The sequence below is a fragment of the Rhinolophus sinicus genome, chromosome 5 (assembly GCF_057876585.1).
Source record: "Rhinolophus sinicus isolate RSI-liver-muscle chromosome 5, RSI-T2T, whole genome shotgun sequence".
In the NCBI taxonomy this organism is placed as follows: Eukaryota; Metazoa; Chordata; class Mammalia; order Chiroptera; family Rhinolophidae; genus Rhinolophus; species Rhinolophus sinicus.
Window position 1 is genome coordinate 2,062,151 of NC_142505.1, and position 16,081 is coordinate 2,078,231.

The following is a 16,081-nucleotide window of genomic DNA, read 5'->3' on the forward strand; positions in this document are numbered from 1 at the left end:
TCACCCAGAGATTCCACCCCTCAGAATGTGAACATAGTCCACATACTCGGAGTAAGAAGGTTGCTAGATGCTGGGGACCAATTCCATTACCTCTACTCACTGGGGCTCAGATGGAGATGGAGATGAAGATGGAGACGGAGATGATAGAGATGGAGATTGAGATAGAGATGGAGACAGAGAGATGGAGATGATGGAGATGACAGAGATGGAGATGATAGAGATGGAGATAGAGATGATGGAGATGGAAATGAACCTAGTTACAGACAGAGCTTCTCCAATCACGGATTTTGTATGCTTTGTTTTACAACAATGATACCATTAAACCCTGTGTGGCTCAGGGCCCTTGGCCAAATGCATGTACCTTGTGGGAATGTGGGAGCCCACTAGGTAGCATGGTATCTAATAGTGATGCTTACTCAGTATTTTTGTCTTCAAGCCCAAATTTGGTGGGTCCACTCTACTTCCACCTGTGTGGCACTCCAACAAACAGACACATGCCTCTTAGCCATAGTGGTCCACTGTGGGGACAGGACGGGGGGTTTTGAAAGATGGCAGGGAACCGTGGAGAGCGGAAGCAGAGATGAGGAGAAGAAGGATGAGAGGGAGGGACAGGGCATTCTCTGTGCCAAGAGACAACCAATAGGTATTGAGCCAATCCCTCGATCTTTCTTCTTTTCATGGGTAAAAAGGTGCCCTTGGGAGGAGCTATCTGAAAGCCCTTATCACAGTGACACAGAAAGGGAACAGAATGAAAATTAGTTTGGCTTCAATCTGCTCATTGCTAAACTACCTGGACAAAGTAGTTCCCTTAGTTACAGAACCTGTTGCCCAGCATTGAGCCCCCACTGTGTTGTCTCCCAGGGACTTTTCTTACACATCATGCCAGATGGGGCAGCAGCCAAGGAGGGTCTGGCGGCCTGGGTGTGACAGAGCCCATTATATGATGCCCCCTTCCAGTTCGACCCTGCTCTAAGTGTCTTTCAATATCTGCTTTATAAATCATCACTGTGTCTTTTCTTCTAACTTTGCCCCCAAATACTCAGTCTTAATAAAAGACAGACAGACACACACACACACACACACACACACACACACACACACCCCTTTTCAATGCAGCTTTAGTCAGAACGAAGCAAATGGTAAACAAGCTGCTCTACCCTTTCTCCTCCTCAGGGTTTCCTAATGGAACAAGCAAATAAACCTAATTTTATTTTGTGTCACCAACTACTTAATGTAATAGTGCTTAGTACATCAGGTAGCATGAGTATCAAACAGGCAAATGAACCATATGTCCCCATGTTTAAGGAAGAATGACAGTCTGTATAATGCCAGGCTTATGCCATCTTCCCTTCTGTGCTCCCTCTTTGTAATAAAATTTTAAATTGTTCATGCTCAACTCCTGAGAGCTTTGTCATGGTGAGCCTTTCCCAGGGTGTACATGCGGAAGGTGTCAGGAGCCATCTGAGAGTCATGCCTCTGTCACCAGAGATGTAACAAGCTCAGGTCCTGCGTGTACCCCTATCAGTCTCGCCCTCATTTCTCCCTCTTGCCATCCCACCCTCCTTCCTTTATCCCACTGGCCTCTCCAGGTCAGGATCAGTGCCCCTTTAGCACAATGCGTGCAGAACCACCTACCAGCCGGTCACTAAAGATGGAAAGCCTGCCTTTAACGCCCGCCTGCCCGGCTGGTGTGCTGTTTCACACCGCTGTCTTGGGTTAGACGACTATTGCTGTAGACCATATTTAAAATGTTTAATGATGGGTAATAATGCCCTGTCACTTTCAACCAAGGGCGAGTATGACAGAGCACAGAAGTTCCTCAATACATGGACCTTATAGGTTCCTGTCCTGTACCCTACACCAGAAGTGTGTAAGCTCATGCCCTGAGCTCATAGCTCTATCGGTAGGTTTCAAGGTTGATCACATGTAAGAACCTGGTGAAAAATACAGATCCCAGGGCCATGCCCAAGATGTTGTCAGCAGGAATGAAGCGGGGCTGAGGAACCAGTGTTTCTATAAACCCACACTCTCCACTCCCAAGAGAAGATGAGGCTATTGAATGTCACCCACACACTGGATTGGTACAGACATGTTACTTAAAGAATTGAAACTTCATTTCATCTCTTTTTCCTCCAGAATTTTACTTCCTATACAAAATGCTCTGCTCCTCATCTTATGTCACTATGGAAGTCCTCAGTTCACTTAGTTTTGGAAAATATGAAAACAATTTGCCTAGAATGGTGTCCGATTACTTGAGTGCTTTCTGATAATTTCTGATTGACATTTATATCTTCCAAAGTTTACATAGATATTCAACAGCAATAACTATATAGGCAGAAAAGGTCAGTAATTAGTGCAATGTGTACAAATAACCTTTTTTTGTTCTTGGTTTGACTTTTGAGCAAAGAAGTGATTACTTGATATGCTTACAGTAAAATGCTCCTTACTTAGAAAATGGTTGCTGGACAGGTACGTGGTTCTACCCACACCTTCTTGCTGATGCTGGAGGGCATGGTGGAAATAAATAGATAGGAGTAAATAGATAGAAATTGAATTGCTGTCTTGATAACCATTATGACCCAGCTGAAAAAATGAAAGCCATTCCTATTGTGTGGAAGTCAGGCTTGTTAATCTCTTCAAAATGAAGAGTGGGTTTGTTAGAGCAGTGTTTTTAGTCACTGGTTGTTATTTTCCAATTTCTGTTTAGTTTCATATTATTTTGCACAGTGGAACTTTGTAAATTTTTCCCAGTGAAATTAATGCAAGCTCCCATTTCATGACAGTTTACATTTAGCCAGCCTGGCCCGTGTTCAGGAGAGAGAACCAGAGCCCCACTCAACACCCGCCCCTGGTGTGCCCCAAGAATCCCCGAGGTCTCCTGAGAGCCTAGTTTGAGAACCGCTGATTTGGAGTGACAAATCTGATTCTCAAGTATGACTTGTCGAACTACTCATTTATTTATAAGCACAGTTGCAAACCAATTTGACAGTCCCTGTGAAACATTCTGGGTTTATAAATTGGAATGAGCTCAGTCTCGTGGGGGAGGCAGACAGGTCAACAGCTGCAGTGCAGAGGCACATGTCACCACAGAAAGAAGATTGAGGACATTCAGGAACTTGGCTCACAGGAGTCCAGAGAGGCCTCAGCAGGTTGCACGCGCCTAAACTCACACAAGAGAATTTTTCCCAGAAGAGGAAGGTGGGAGGAACAGGTGTGTCATGTGGCTACTTACTCCATAGTCAGTTTCATAATCAGTGTCAGTTCAAAGGTCACGTAGACTTCCCTTCAACACATGATACATTTTCCCCATGATTCCTTGAAGTGCACACTCAGATCATTTTGTGAATCTGGTTACTAGTTGACTCGGTTGACTCTGATTACTAAAGGGTTGCTTAGATATACTTACCTACATACACTTTCATTCTATCTCAGATTAAGTTAACAAATACAGCCAGAAATCTTTTCTTCTCACACTTGACCCTGAGTCGCATCATATAATAATACTAATAATACTAATAATAATCATTAATTAATAATAATTTCCATTCACAGAGTACCTGGCATGAACGTAGTGTGCTAAGATGTTAGATACGTCATTTCTTGGTGTTACATGATATCCATGAGGGGATTATTATTTATTTATATTTTTAAATAAATGATACAACAGCTTCCAATTCCAGGAAGCCCTGACTCCAAAGCCATGTGTAATCTTAAACTTCACAATATAGGACTTTCATGTACCGTAGAACCCATCTGTGCAGCTAAAGGCAGACCGTCAGATTCTACACATTATTTCATCCTTGTTTTTTTACTTAGACTAAAAACAGTGACATATGTAGTTAAACCATTTTTATACCAACAAAAGGCATAGAATACAGCTATATGTTGTCAGAATACTGATAGAGGAAGTCAATTCATATCAATAAGATAAAATAAGTGAGTCCTCTTGGGGACTTCGCATCCTGCATCCAGGATACTCAAATGACTAGATTTTGAATGAAACATACAATGTAATTTTTGGTGACATATAGATATGCAAATTCAATCAACAATGATCAACTCCCTAAGCTCCATAAAGGACTTGATCTAAACACAAAATTATGTATTATAATTAAGAAGAGAGCATTAGAGCTAGCAGACAAGGGGTGCCATCCACGCTGGCCCCCACGCTCAGCCGCAGTTGTGAGCTTAGTTGTATAGACTCTAACAACTTGGAAAGCCCACTAGCATCCATCACTTTCACTACCACCTTCCAAACAGTAGGGCGAAGCATTTCCCAGATAGGTACATTCTGAAATCGCCAAATTGCAGACCTGGAGTGAACGGGGTAGTCATCATTAACATTACCGCCCAACTCCATCACTCTTTAGACCTCAGAGCACCCAGGACCTCAGGGACAAAGTTCATAGTTTGGGGTCATCTGGCTGTGTTTGAATCTTGTCTATCTCAAAGTATACTGCAGTTAAAACTTCACGTTGGCCAAATGTCAAAACCCGGAGCAAATCGCACAGGAGGTATCATCATAAAGGTATAGAGAGAAGCCAGCACGCCCTCGTGGTGTCCAGGCTCCCCCCTCTCCCACCGTTTCTCCAGTCAGTTCTCCCCTAGTTACTTTGGGGCACACTTTTTAAAAACTTCTAAGTCCTGTGTTCACAAATTTTTGTCCTTTGCCAACTTTATATTTCCTATCTTTTCTTTTGATTTGCTTGGCCTGCAAGGCATGCTAGCATATGCATCTGTATTAATTCCTCTTTGTATTTTCTCAGCATCCGAAAATACTGCTGCAAATGGAGACTTTTCTTTATCTTTCTCTTCTACGAAACAACTCAATATTCCTGTTAGGCCTCTTTCATTGGATTAATTTAGCTAAGCTTTCCATCTGATGCTGTTTTGTTAATGTTAAATCACATTTTCTCAACATTTTATGGTAATCAGCCTAACAGCACACTCTGGCATGCCTTTGGAATAAAGACACATCATGGCACCAAATAATTATGTTATTTAGCAACTGCTCTCATCTGCCGTCTCCTAATTTGTGTCATAATTCAGTCACCCTGAGTCTGTGTTTGTGTTGCATGTCAGCCACTACAAAGCTGGTGCTTGAATTATTTGTGTATGTTAAACAAGGAGTCACTTTTTGATGAATTCTGAGGTCTGAATATCTGATGTCTGCTTTCTGCTTTGGAGTTTAGGACACTTGAACTAGAAACTGAACTTTGAAACATTTGGTTGTTTACACCAGTAATTACCCATAAAGTACAATTGCAGAAACCACGGATTAAAACAAAAAAAATGAGTCACTGCCAGCAGTAACGTGATTATTTCCATGTAAATTATAAATTGAGTCAATTGCTAGTCTCCATGTAACACCTCTGCACAGTCCTTGGCTAGTTAAACCCTTGGATTAGCTGCCGGATGCCCCCAAATCATCTTTGACTAATCTCTTCATTGGAAGCATATCTTCAGCTATTTCATCTGTTTAAAATATATATTCCTCTAGTGTGTTGTGAGTGGTGAGAAAGGACAAATTAGAGGCACCCACACATGTCTCTGTTTCCTCAGGCACCTGAGAAGAACTTACTTTCTGACCAAACAACAAAATTGAATTGATTTGTGCTAGCAGTTTGATTTGCCACTTCACATAGGTTTCCATTTTTGTTCACTTTCCTAACCCCTCACCCCCCACTACACAGATACGTTTAAGCACTCTGCTTAATGCAACTTAACACAAGAGACAACAGAAACACAATTATTTGTCTGGAGCTCGGACAGAGAATGAGAAAATACTATAAATATGATTGCTGTATTTCTGTGAACCAATCACATATTAAGGAACACCCCCTGCCCCCAAACAGGTCCATGGCAACATAATTAAAACAATGTTGTTATGGATTTTATTGGACCTTTTGTTTCGTGATTGGAAGTTTACAAAAGAGTAATTAAGATGTGCTCCGTCCATGCAAGTCTTATCCTCAGTAACACTGACTTAAACACACTTCTTCACCTCCATGCTTATACTATGTCATATGGCGTAGCCAACCTAGTGGAAAAGTCATGTAGCTAAATAACCACTTAGTTCATACTAGTTATCTTGTACTTTTACAGAAAGAGGTTATTTGACTAAATGACTTTCTGTTCACTCACTGAATTTACTGATAATAGTTATAAACATATATCCAGACCTAGAAAGAAAAAGCCAAAGATTTTGGAGTAGATACAATCAGAAGACACACATTTATTAAGTACCTACGAATTGCCTGTATTCTTCGGGAATACAAAGGAATAAAGATTGATAGCTACCATGTTGAAGGCACTCTTTACCCTCGAGACTTATGCTCAGCATTTTTAATATATTTTTTAATTCTCAAAACAAACTGATGTTGTTATTGCTACTGTTATCCCCATTTTATATGTAAAATTTGCATAAAAATCAAGCAGGTACTCCCAAAGTAACACAGCCAAAAGGGGAGCTGGGACACAAAGCAAAAGTAGGCTGACTACAGTCTGTGGTCTCAAAACCCCTCAAAAACTTTGCCTATTCAGAGAGTGAAGACTTATTTCAAAAGAAAATTATGACAAAGGAGTAAGGCAACACAATGGAGCCAAGATGGTCTTTTCAACAAATACGGCTGAAACAATTGGATGTGCACATGCCTCAGAAATTAACTTAAACTGGATCAAAAACTTAAAAATAAAACATAAAACAATAAAACTCCCAGAAGATAACAGAGGAGAAAACCTAGACCACCTTGGGTATGGTGATGATGTTTAGATACAACAACAAAGGCAGATCCATGAAAGAAAGGCACGATAAGCTAGATTTCATTAAAATTAAAACTAAAACGTTCTGCTCTGTGAAAGACAATGTCAACAGAAAAGTAAGCCACACATTGCGAGAAAATATTTGCAAAAGACACATCCAATAAAGGACTATTATCTAAAATACACAAGGAGCCCTTCAAATTTGATGGTAAGAAAACTCCATTGAAAAGTAAGCCAAAGACCTTAAAAGATACCTCATCAAAAAAGACACAAGGCTGGCAAATGAACCTATGAAAAGATGTTCCACATCATAGGTCATCAGGGAAATGAGAATTAGAACAACACCTATCAGAATGGCCCAAATCCAGACTGACAACACCAAATGCTGGTGAGGACGTGGAGCAACAGGAACTCTCATTCATCGCTGGTAGGAATGCAAATGGTGCAGCCTCTTTGGAAGTCAATTTGGTAATTTCTTATGAAACTAAACATACTCTTACTATATGATCCATCCACCAATCGCCCTCTTTGGTATTTACCTAAAGGAGTTGAAGACACAGATCCACACCAAACCTGTACATGAGTATTTATAGCAGTTTATTCCTAATTGTCAAAAGCTGGAAGCAGCCAAAACGCCCTTCTGTAGGTGAAAGATAAATAAACTGTGGTCCATCCAGACCATGGGATATTATTCAGAGCTAAAAACAAATGAGCTCTCAAGCCATGAAAAGACATGGAGGAAACTTAGCTGCATATGACTAAGTGACAGAAGCCAGTCTGAAAAGGCTGCATGTGGCATGAGTCCTACTATATGACATTCTGGAACAGGCAAAACTGTGGAGAAGTAAAAATCCCAGTTGTCACCAAGGATTGGGGGTGGGGAAGCTGCATAGGTGGAACATAGAGGATTTTAGGGCAATGAAAATGCTGGATGACACTGTAATGATGGATAGATGCTATGATACATTTTCCAAACTCATAGAACGTACAACAGCAAGGGTGAACCCTAAGGTACTCAGTGCTATTTGGGTGACTGACGTGTCAGTGTAGGTTCTCAGTGTAACAAATGTACCATCTGGTGGGAATGATGACAGTGGGGGAGGCTGTGCATGTGGGGGCGGGGTATATGGGAATCTCTGTACCAGTCTCTCAACGTTGCTAAGAACCTAAAACTGCGCTAAAAAAATATACAAGGCAGCATAATGATTCAGATAATGATTCAGTAACAAGAAACACAACAAAAAACACTGACTCAGGATCAGAAGACGGCGTGCTGGCTATGGTTAAATGATTAATTATTAATCCTCCCCACATATTAGTTTTATTGATGTGGAAAACATAAGTAATCTTTCACATTGGAGGGGGGGATACTGTGGATTGCAGCGATCAGGAGGAGAGGTATCACAGAGAAGGCTGCCTGCCTTAGCCCAGGTTCCCTAGGAAACAAGGCGAAGCGTGAACAGGAAAAGATTGGAAGCCTGAGGACCTGGTTTTGTTGCACTGGCCACCGACTCACTTTAAGCCACAGAGTCACCCAGCTGGCACTTGGGCATCTGGGCTCATTCAGCCACATAAACTGTCTCCAGACAGAAACTGCTTGGAAACAAAAAGGGACTTATCTCTCTGGCTATCCTTTTGCCGGTGGGGTTGCGCTGTGGGGTCCTTTGACAGATGATGGCACTAAGAGAACCTGAGGGGATACATAGCGTGTGTCTGAAACAGTAGCTGGCAGTCAACACAGGCGTAGGAGGATGGGCGGGACTCAGGTGAGCAGCTCAGGTGCAGAGCCTCTTCTGGACCCGTAGGGCAGAGTCTGGGCTTTCATCTGACAGGTCCGTGAAGGACGTCCTCTAAAGAAGACGTGCAAATTCTGAACATGCTTCCTGTTTGGGACTTACAGGACAGTTTCCTGAAGACACTATCTGTGGTCTTTCCCAGAAGATGAACAAAGGAGATGAATAACATATTTAAGAATTTCTTCCCTATTTTTTTTTTTTTTTGTGTGTGTGTGTATGTGTGAATTTCCTGGCATATGTTCATATGTTTCCTCTTGTTTAGAACTGATTCAAGATTCTAAGTGTATTGTGCTTTACTGCGGATGGTCTGAGTCACTTAGCGAGGCTGGATTTTGATTTTCTGTGGCCCATTCAATTATCTCTCTTGAGATAGCACTTCATTTCTCTCTCTCTCTCTCTCTCTCTCTCTCTCTCTCTCGTCTCTTTTACTGAGTTATTTATTTTGGGTTCTTACTACTCTGATGATCTCAATGGCAAAAGAGGTTTTCATCAATTCATTGATTAAGTCACAGCCAGAAGTGTGAGATATTTTCTGTGGCTAATTGCCATTAGAGCCATCTAATGTTATTTCCATGAAAGGAGAACTTTTATTTTGATTTAAATAAGCAAGCTTCGGTATTTACTTATTTGTAGATCATATCTGTCATTTTTTTGTAGCTTGTTAAATAAGGAATTTTTAAATGATAGCGTATTAAGTGACACTGAGGTTAGCACTGATATGCCTATTAACTATGATAATCAGGTGCTAAAATTACTAAAATGTAATATCAGTGTTTGAGCTAAAATGGATTCCAGTGGGACATTTTACCTAAAACCTAAATTGTGAAGAGTCAAAATTTATACACACTTTTTTATTTCTTATCTACTTATTCTAATCCAATTTATTTTACATTTTCTAGAAATCAGTAAAATTAGACAGTCAATTAAAATTTCATGGTCTATAGTATTATCTTTAGACAAAACTGGAAGCAGTACTCCAGTTAATAATCTAACTGTAAAAATAGCAGGATTGCTCTAGTTTCAGAAATTGTAATTGCCCAATGTCCTAATTTTTCTTAGTTCAAGAAATTTAGCTAGTACTAATCTCCAATGTCCTCAAACTTTGTGATATTATCAAACAAAACAATCAGAGTCTTCCTCATTTTCTAATCACAATTTGGAATCTACATATGTAGATCCGTTTTCTATATGTCAATCAATTAAGCCTGGATATTTATCCAATTATTTGTAGTGATAAAGTAGTCATGAATGCTAATCACTATTGTATTTGTGAAGTTTATGATGAACAGACATTACATACACGTCAGGAAAGCAAGGGAAAGATACCTCACATTCGTCTTTAAGTAGATCCTTAGAATGACACAAAATTTGACATACGTGTTCCAGGGGAAGGAGTGCTACGAGTCCATTTGATGTGGTCGTCTGTCTTCCTGGTGTTCTCGTCACAGTGGCACATCCAGTAGTAAGAATGGTGGGAAATCATGCAGACGGGCCAGGCGTCTGTTCCTTTGTTTTCCTTGTGTGCTCCTCGCACTCCGACAGTGGGAAGACTGAGATGTCATATATTCAGTCACTCTGCCTTGAACTTATCAGTTAACCTCAAAATGTTTACATATGTTGGTGGCTCAGTTTTCTACATGTTCTATTTTATGATTCCACTATGAAATTTACCAGTGTCACTTGACTGCCAGGCACAGCTTGCACTTCTGAAATTCTACCTTTTCATGCTCAGAATGAAATTAGAGGAATAGTGTCGTACATTACAAATGTTAACTATTAATGTTTCTATTGCTGAACGGTCACACTACAGCTACACATGTAAACGTCCGGAAATTCTAATTTTTACACAACATCTTATTTTTTATTCAATATGATTTTATATCAGCTTGAAGTGTACAGTACAGTGGTTAGACACTTATATAATTTATGAAGTGATCCCTCGATTAGTCTAGTACCTACCTGATACCATATGCAGTCATTACCATATTATTGGTTATAGTCCCCATGCTGTACTTTACATTCTTGTGACTATTTTGTAACTACCAATTTTTTTTACAGAACATTTTAACCTATAGATAGAATACTAACCTTTGGTAATTTGGGAAAAATTTTTTTATTCAATTGTGTAAACAGTTGAAATATTCTGATTCGGTGGGTATTTGAGCCTAGAGATTTGAGAGGAAGAATATTGTCACTGAACTGTGAAGTGACCATAGTGGGAGAGTTACAGAGGAAACACGCAGAGCCCAGAAGGCAGGTATCAGAGCTCAGTGACACCCAAGCTCAGGGACCGCTAGCCATGAGCTAATTAAAGCCACAAATGTGCTGCTGAGTTCAGCCAGACACAGGGTTTGAAGACGCCAAACATGAATAAGAACCAAAGTGAGAGTCGAAAGTACTAGTCTGAGCCCTGGAGGAGGGCGATGGTCACACACTGGTGTCAGCCAAGAATAAGACTAAAATTAATCGCTGGCATTTGATTAATTTAATTCTCATGTCAGCCCTAGTATCATCCCCAAAATAAAAATGAGAACACTGCCGACTGGGAGGAGAAAGTACCGCAGACACAGACAGCAAGTTGTGTGGACTCCACAGGGGTCCTGAGCAGTGACACAGAGCTGTGGACAGTCTTGCTGGCATTAGTCTCCTTTCAAAATGCCTTGCACATACCTCTCAGGTCCCATTCATTCTCTGGCTGGACAAGAAACTGGTTCATTACAAACCGATCTGTTGACAGCTAACTAGGAGTCAGGCAGAGAGCGAAGCACTTGTAACAGCTTCTGTCATTTACTCCTGACCACTCTGTGTTGCGGTAATACACGTGTCCCATGTCACAGAAAGCCAGCGACCTGCACTGTGCAGTGACTTGGCCCCAGCTCGACAAATATTAAGTGTGGAGCTCAGATTCAGTCCTGAGCAATTTGACCCCACCCCCATGTTCTACCTACTCTGCTAAGAAAGCCATGACTTCATAGGCTGGCGTAAGAGAAGTAGAAAAATAATCCTCGGTATTCGTGTTGCCATCATCATTACCTCACAAGTTAAAGTGTTTATGGTTAAAACACTCCAACAGCAGGACATCAAACTCACCTTTACGATCTCAGAAACACTAAGAACCTGAGGAGATTCCCCTTCGTGCGCACACACAGATGTGCCATCCCATGGTGGGGATGGGTGGGGGCTCTGGGAACTGGAAGCAGCACTTGCTTCCTGGTCTAGAGCGAAAGACATGCTTAGAATCGTGACCCCGCACCACCTGGGGAGGGGGTACCTTGAGTCAATGATAGCTTCTGTCTAGCCCTCAGTGTCCTGATTGTGCAGTGGGGATGAGCCCCGCGGTGTGACTTAAGGATCCGATGAGCTGCCACTTACTGTACACTCAGTAGAGGGACTGTACAGGGTGAGATCACAGTAATAGTCCCTACCCTGCCGAGAACTGAGCAGTGAATTTTATCATGGAAAGCAGCATCCTTGGCGTTAACATGGTTTAGTTCCCACGTCCCTATTGTCATATCTAACATGTGCCTTCAACACAGCAGGTATTTAGTAAATATTTGTTGAATAAATTAAGAAGGAAAAAAAAAGTCTTAGCATTGCCCCATTTCCAATCATGCATTTAAATTGCCTTTGAAATTTTGGAAGTTTTTCCATATTCATCGGTATGCACATATTTCCATAGATGATTTTATGACCTATTGTCTATTAGCAGTATAGTCTCAGCATTCAATCCAAATATAAATATATATTATATGTAATCAATCATTTTATTGTCTCCTGCTTTTTTCCCTATAACTATATTCTATTCCCTAATTGTTCATGCAAATCTCCATTTTTATCACCAGAATGCTTTCCCATTTTTTCAGATAGCCAAGCTTATCTACACCTGTCACCATGTTTTGTTTTTAAATGCCAGGGGAGCTTAAATGGAATAAAGATAGAATATTTTAACATATTTTATTAATATGTCCCTTTCTACCTTCCAGATACCATTTAAAGTATCTTTTAGAATATTTCAAAAGAAAGATAGAAAAAACTCAGTCTTTATTTTGCTCTATGGATTACCAAAACCATCAATTAAAATGTTCCAGTTAATTTTTACATGTGCATTCTTCCTTATCTGAAAATGTAAATTGCTTTGTACAATTTGATCTTAGTTTGATTTTTTTAAATCATTTCTGCTAAGCCAGGTTTGGTATGTGACAGAACTGGAAATTCTCATTTTTAAAAATACTTTTGTTTGATTCTGATGCATAAAATTAGGGCTATGATTAGATGGTTTGATTCCGTCAACATTGTCACAAAGTTCTCTTACTATATTTTAACACCTCATTAATGAAAAAACAATAAATGACACGTTGAAATATTCATGTTTCTTATCATGTGATAGACTTTCTAGTTATTGTTAAATATCTGGTTTCTATATCCTAAGTCAATGGGAGAATTATTTTTTAATTATCTGTTTTTAATGAATGATAAATCAGTGTGTTTACTAGTTTGGTTACTTTCCTAAATCATTTAAATCTAACTTTTTTATTCTTTTATACATTTTTACACATTACCCTTAGGAAAACAAGGCAGATTCTTACTTAGAAATAAAGATAATCTTTACAGACTGAAGTTTGATTCTGAATTGTTCTGAATTGACCATTGCTTCTCAAACTTTACCGTGCACGTCGATCCGTGGGTCTCTTGCTAAAATGCACAGTCTGGCATGAGACCACATTTTGAGAAGCACACACATCAGACTATGTTAAGGACAGTTAATGATGACTCAGCAGCAAGCTCTTGAACATCATCGTTAACATGTAGAATTAGTTTCCTGCAAGGAAGTAAAAGCAATGGTTTTGGAAAGGGCAGGGAGCTAGCAATAATCAAATATAACTTTCCATCCATTCTCTAAGGCTTATTAGCTGTTTGGTCTTGGGCTGATTTCATATTTTCTCAGTAAGTCTGCCTTCTCAGTATTTTGAATAGTGGTAGGCACTTGAGAAATAGCCAGTGACTGATTAAAATTTCAAAAGAAATAATCAGTTTCGATGATAACAATTTTAATTTAAATTAACAAACATTATTGAACAAGGACTATAAGCCTAAAAAGGGTGATAGATTCAGGGTAATATTAAACCACTGTTAACACAAATAGTCCCTTTCTAAGAGTTAAGTGAAAAACTATGACATATAAACATTAGCATTACTAGCTGGGAAATGTGTCTGATGGCATTTAGATATCAGCAGATATATTTTTAAAATCATTTAAAATGGTTTATTAGCCAAAATTTTAATGTTTTCTGTTGCTGAAAATTCTGAGTTATTCCTAAATTCTAAAGGTCGATAATGCACCCAAATGCTTCTCACATTGACCTCTTCTAATGAAATCAGATAAAGAATTGTATTGAGTTAGAAATGTGCTGCCCAGGAGAATAGCTTTGTTACTGTCAATTATGGTCTGATTTCATTGTGAATGTAAATTGAGATCGAGAAACTAGACATTTTAGAAATTAAATAAGATAGCAAATGTCTGCTGTTGGGAACTACTCCAAGATAATGATTTTTAAAAAGAATTCTGAATATGTGCCACGGAACATTCTAAACCCAGATGTGCCCCTTCCAGTCACTTCATGACAGAATGTGGAAGCACTGGCTAATGATAAACCCAGCATCAGTAGCTCGTTTTATACAAATTGTAGTTGACTGATATTCTCTGTGTTTCAAATTGGGTAATTAATTGTATTAGCTACATTCCATGTAATACACACATATGAGAAACAATAATACATTTGCAATGCAACAAACACTGTTTCATTATTGTTAATGGATGTGACGTGCCTACCAATTGTCTTGCCTTTCCTTCCTTTAAAACTGTTGGCATTAAAAATTACTTTTCATCACTTGTTTTTGTACAATCCTGACTACCCACTAGTGTTTTTACAGATGTGTTTTTAAAAGATGGCTCAATATATAAGACATAAAACTGGGCAGATGCTTTGGTTCTTCCATTTCTTTGTCTCCTCATGAACATTTGATGGTGATATTGTCAAGAAGCTAATCTTGGGGTTTCCCCCAGTTACAACAGCATTCTGATGTTTGCTTTTGACTGTTTCTGATTTTCAGAGAAAATATACTAATAATCATTTTGTGAAAGATTGGAACTTCTTCAGTAACTATCCCTCCATCCTGTGCTCTGTGCCTGCATGCATTACGGGGACATTTAAGTCAGTCTGATTAATGAAGCCTTTATTCTTTTTTCTCCTTCCAGCCCCTTTTGAGGGGGTTGGCTGCTTAATGCGGGAGGGGGTGCTAAATAAGACAAGGACTAAACTGTGTGAAACTGGCTTGCCTTTCTCCAACGCCAAGTTTAGTTGCGTCGGGGAGTGGACTTTTCAAAATGCACAGTAAATAGTCACATATGTTATTAAATTAGGCAAATGGGCATTGTAGCCTCAAGCAGGCATGTGATTTCTAAAGTGCATTGAAACTAAGAATGCTAATTCAGGTTATGGTATGATAATTATCAATAGTGCATCAGCATAAAAGCAAATAGCATTTATTCTCATATGTGGATTCTGAGATTGCTGACCATTTAGAATGGAACACTAGGAAAGGAATGCACGCATATTATCAAACACACCCATGGTTTTAGTCATGACTTAAAATGGAAGTACATGGTTAAGACTTGTCCATTTTAAAGAGCCTTACGTATTTTCTGTTAATTATGTATTTTCCTTTAGAGTGTTTCTCTTGGAGGACGGCAGCCTTAAGATACAAAACGTGAGCAGGTCAGATGCGGGATCCTACACTTGCATCGCTACGAATCAGTTTGGTGTTGCCAGGAACACCGGCAGCCTGGTCGTCAAAGGTATTCCATCCTCTTCATTTGTGCCTAATGAACACGGGAGAAACGTATGCATACCCGAGCCTCACGGCATCAGGCCTGCGTCATGCTGTGCATGGGAAATGCTGGATTTCACAGTGTGTTTACGAGCCATGTCCCTTCTCACTAACATGTGCTCGTCGCCAGCGGGATAGCAGGGCAGTGGGAACGCTTCGGCAGTCAAAATGCTGTCAGCGGGTAGTAGAATTAAAAGCTGCACCGAAAGTATCGGAATTTTCACAAATGCCTCAGTGCAGGGTTGGGGAGGGGTGGTGGACAGTTTGGTAAGGTCAACAGATAATATTTTTGTTGGTTCAGTTTCCTTCAGAAACTCATTTTGTATGAAATCTTTACCTGCCTAGAAGGCTGCCAAGTACATAATCAGTTCATTTATTTACAGAACTCTAGTACGCAACTGGTGAAATGCAGACTGTCTTGCACATATTTTACTAAGCAATGTTTTTCAAAGAGAAAAAAATGAAAATATTAGTGTCCCTATGAGTCATTGTTATATGAACAGATAATATCACACAGTCTGGGCTGACAAGACTGCATACTCTGTTCTTTAGACTTTTAAACTAGTGTCACTCTAAATGTCCCTATATAAACCACCAAGGGACGTAATCAGTGTTACAAGTGGTTATGCCCCATC

General features: G+C 39.7%; 1 protein-coding gene across 3 annotated transcripts in view; it reads left to right on the forward strand.

The window, feature by feature from the left end:
- The window catches only part of CNTN6 (contactin 6), a 253,496-nt gene that overhangs the window by 200,693 nt on the left and 36,722 nt on the right, over positions 1–16,081 (forward strand). For all 3 annotated transcript variants that reach the window (XM_019755809.3, XM_019755810.3, XM_019755811.3), the window contains one exon: positions 15,287–15,414. In XM_019755809.3, coding sequence (XP_019611368.3) covers positions 15,287–15,414 — 128 coding nt within the window. The remainder of the gene's footprint in view (positions 1–15,286; positions 15,415–16,081) is intronic.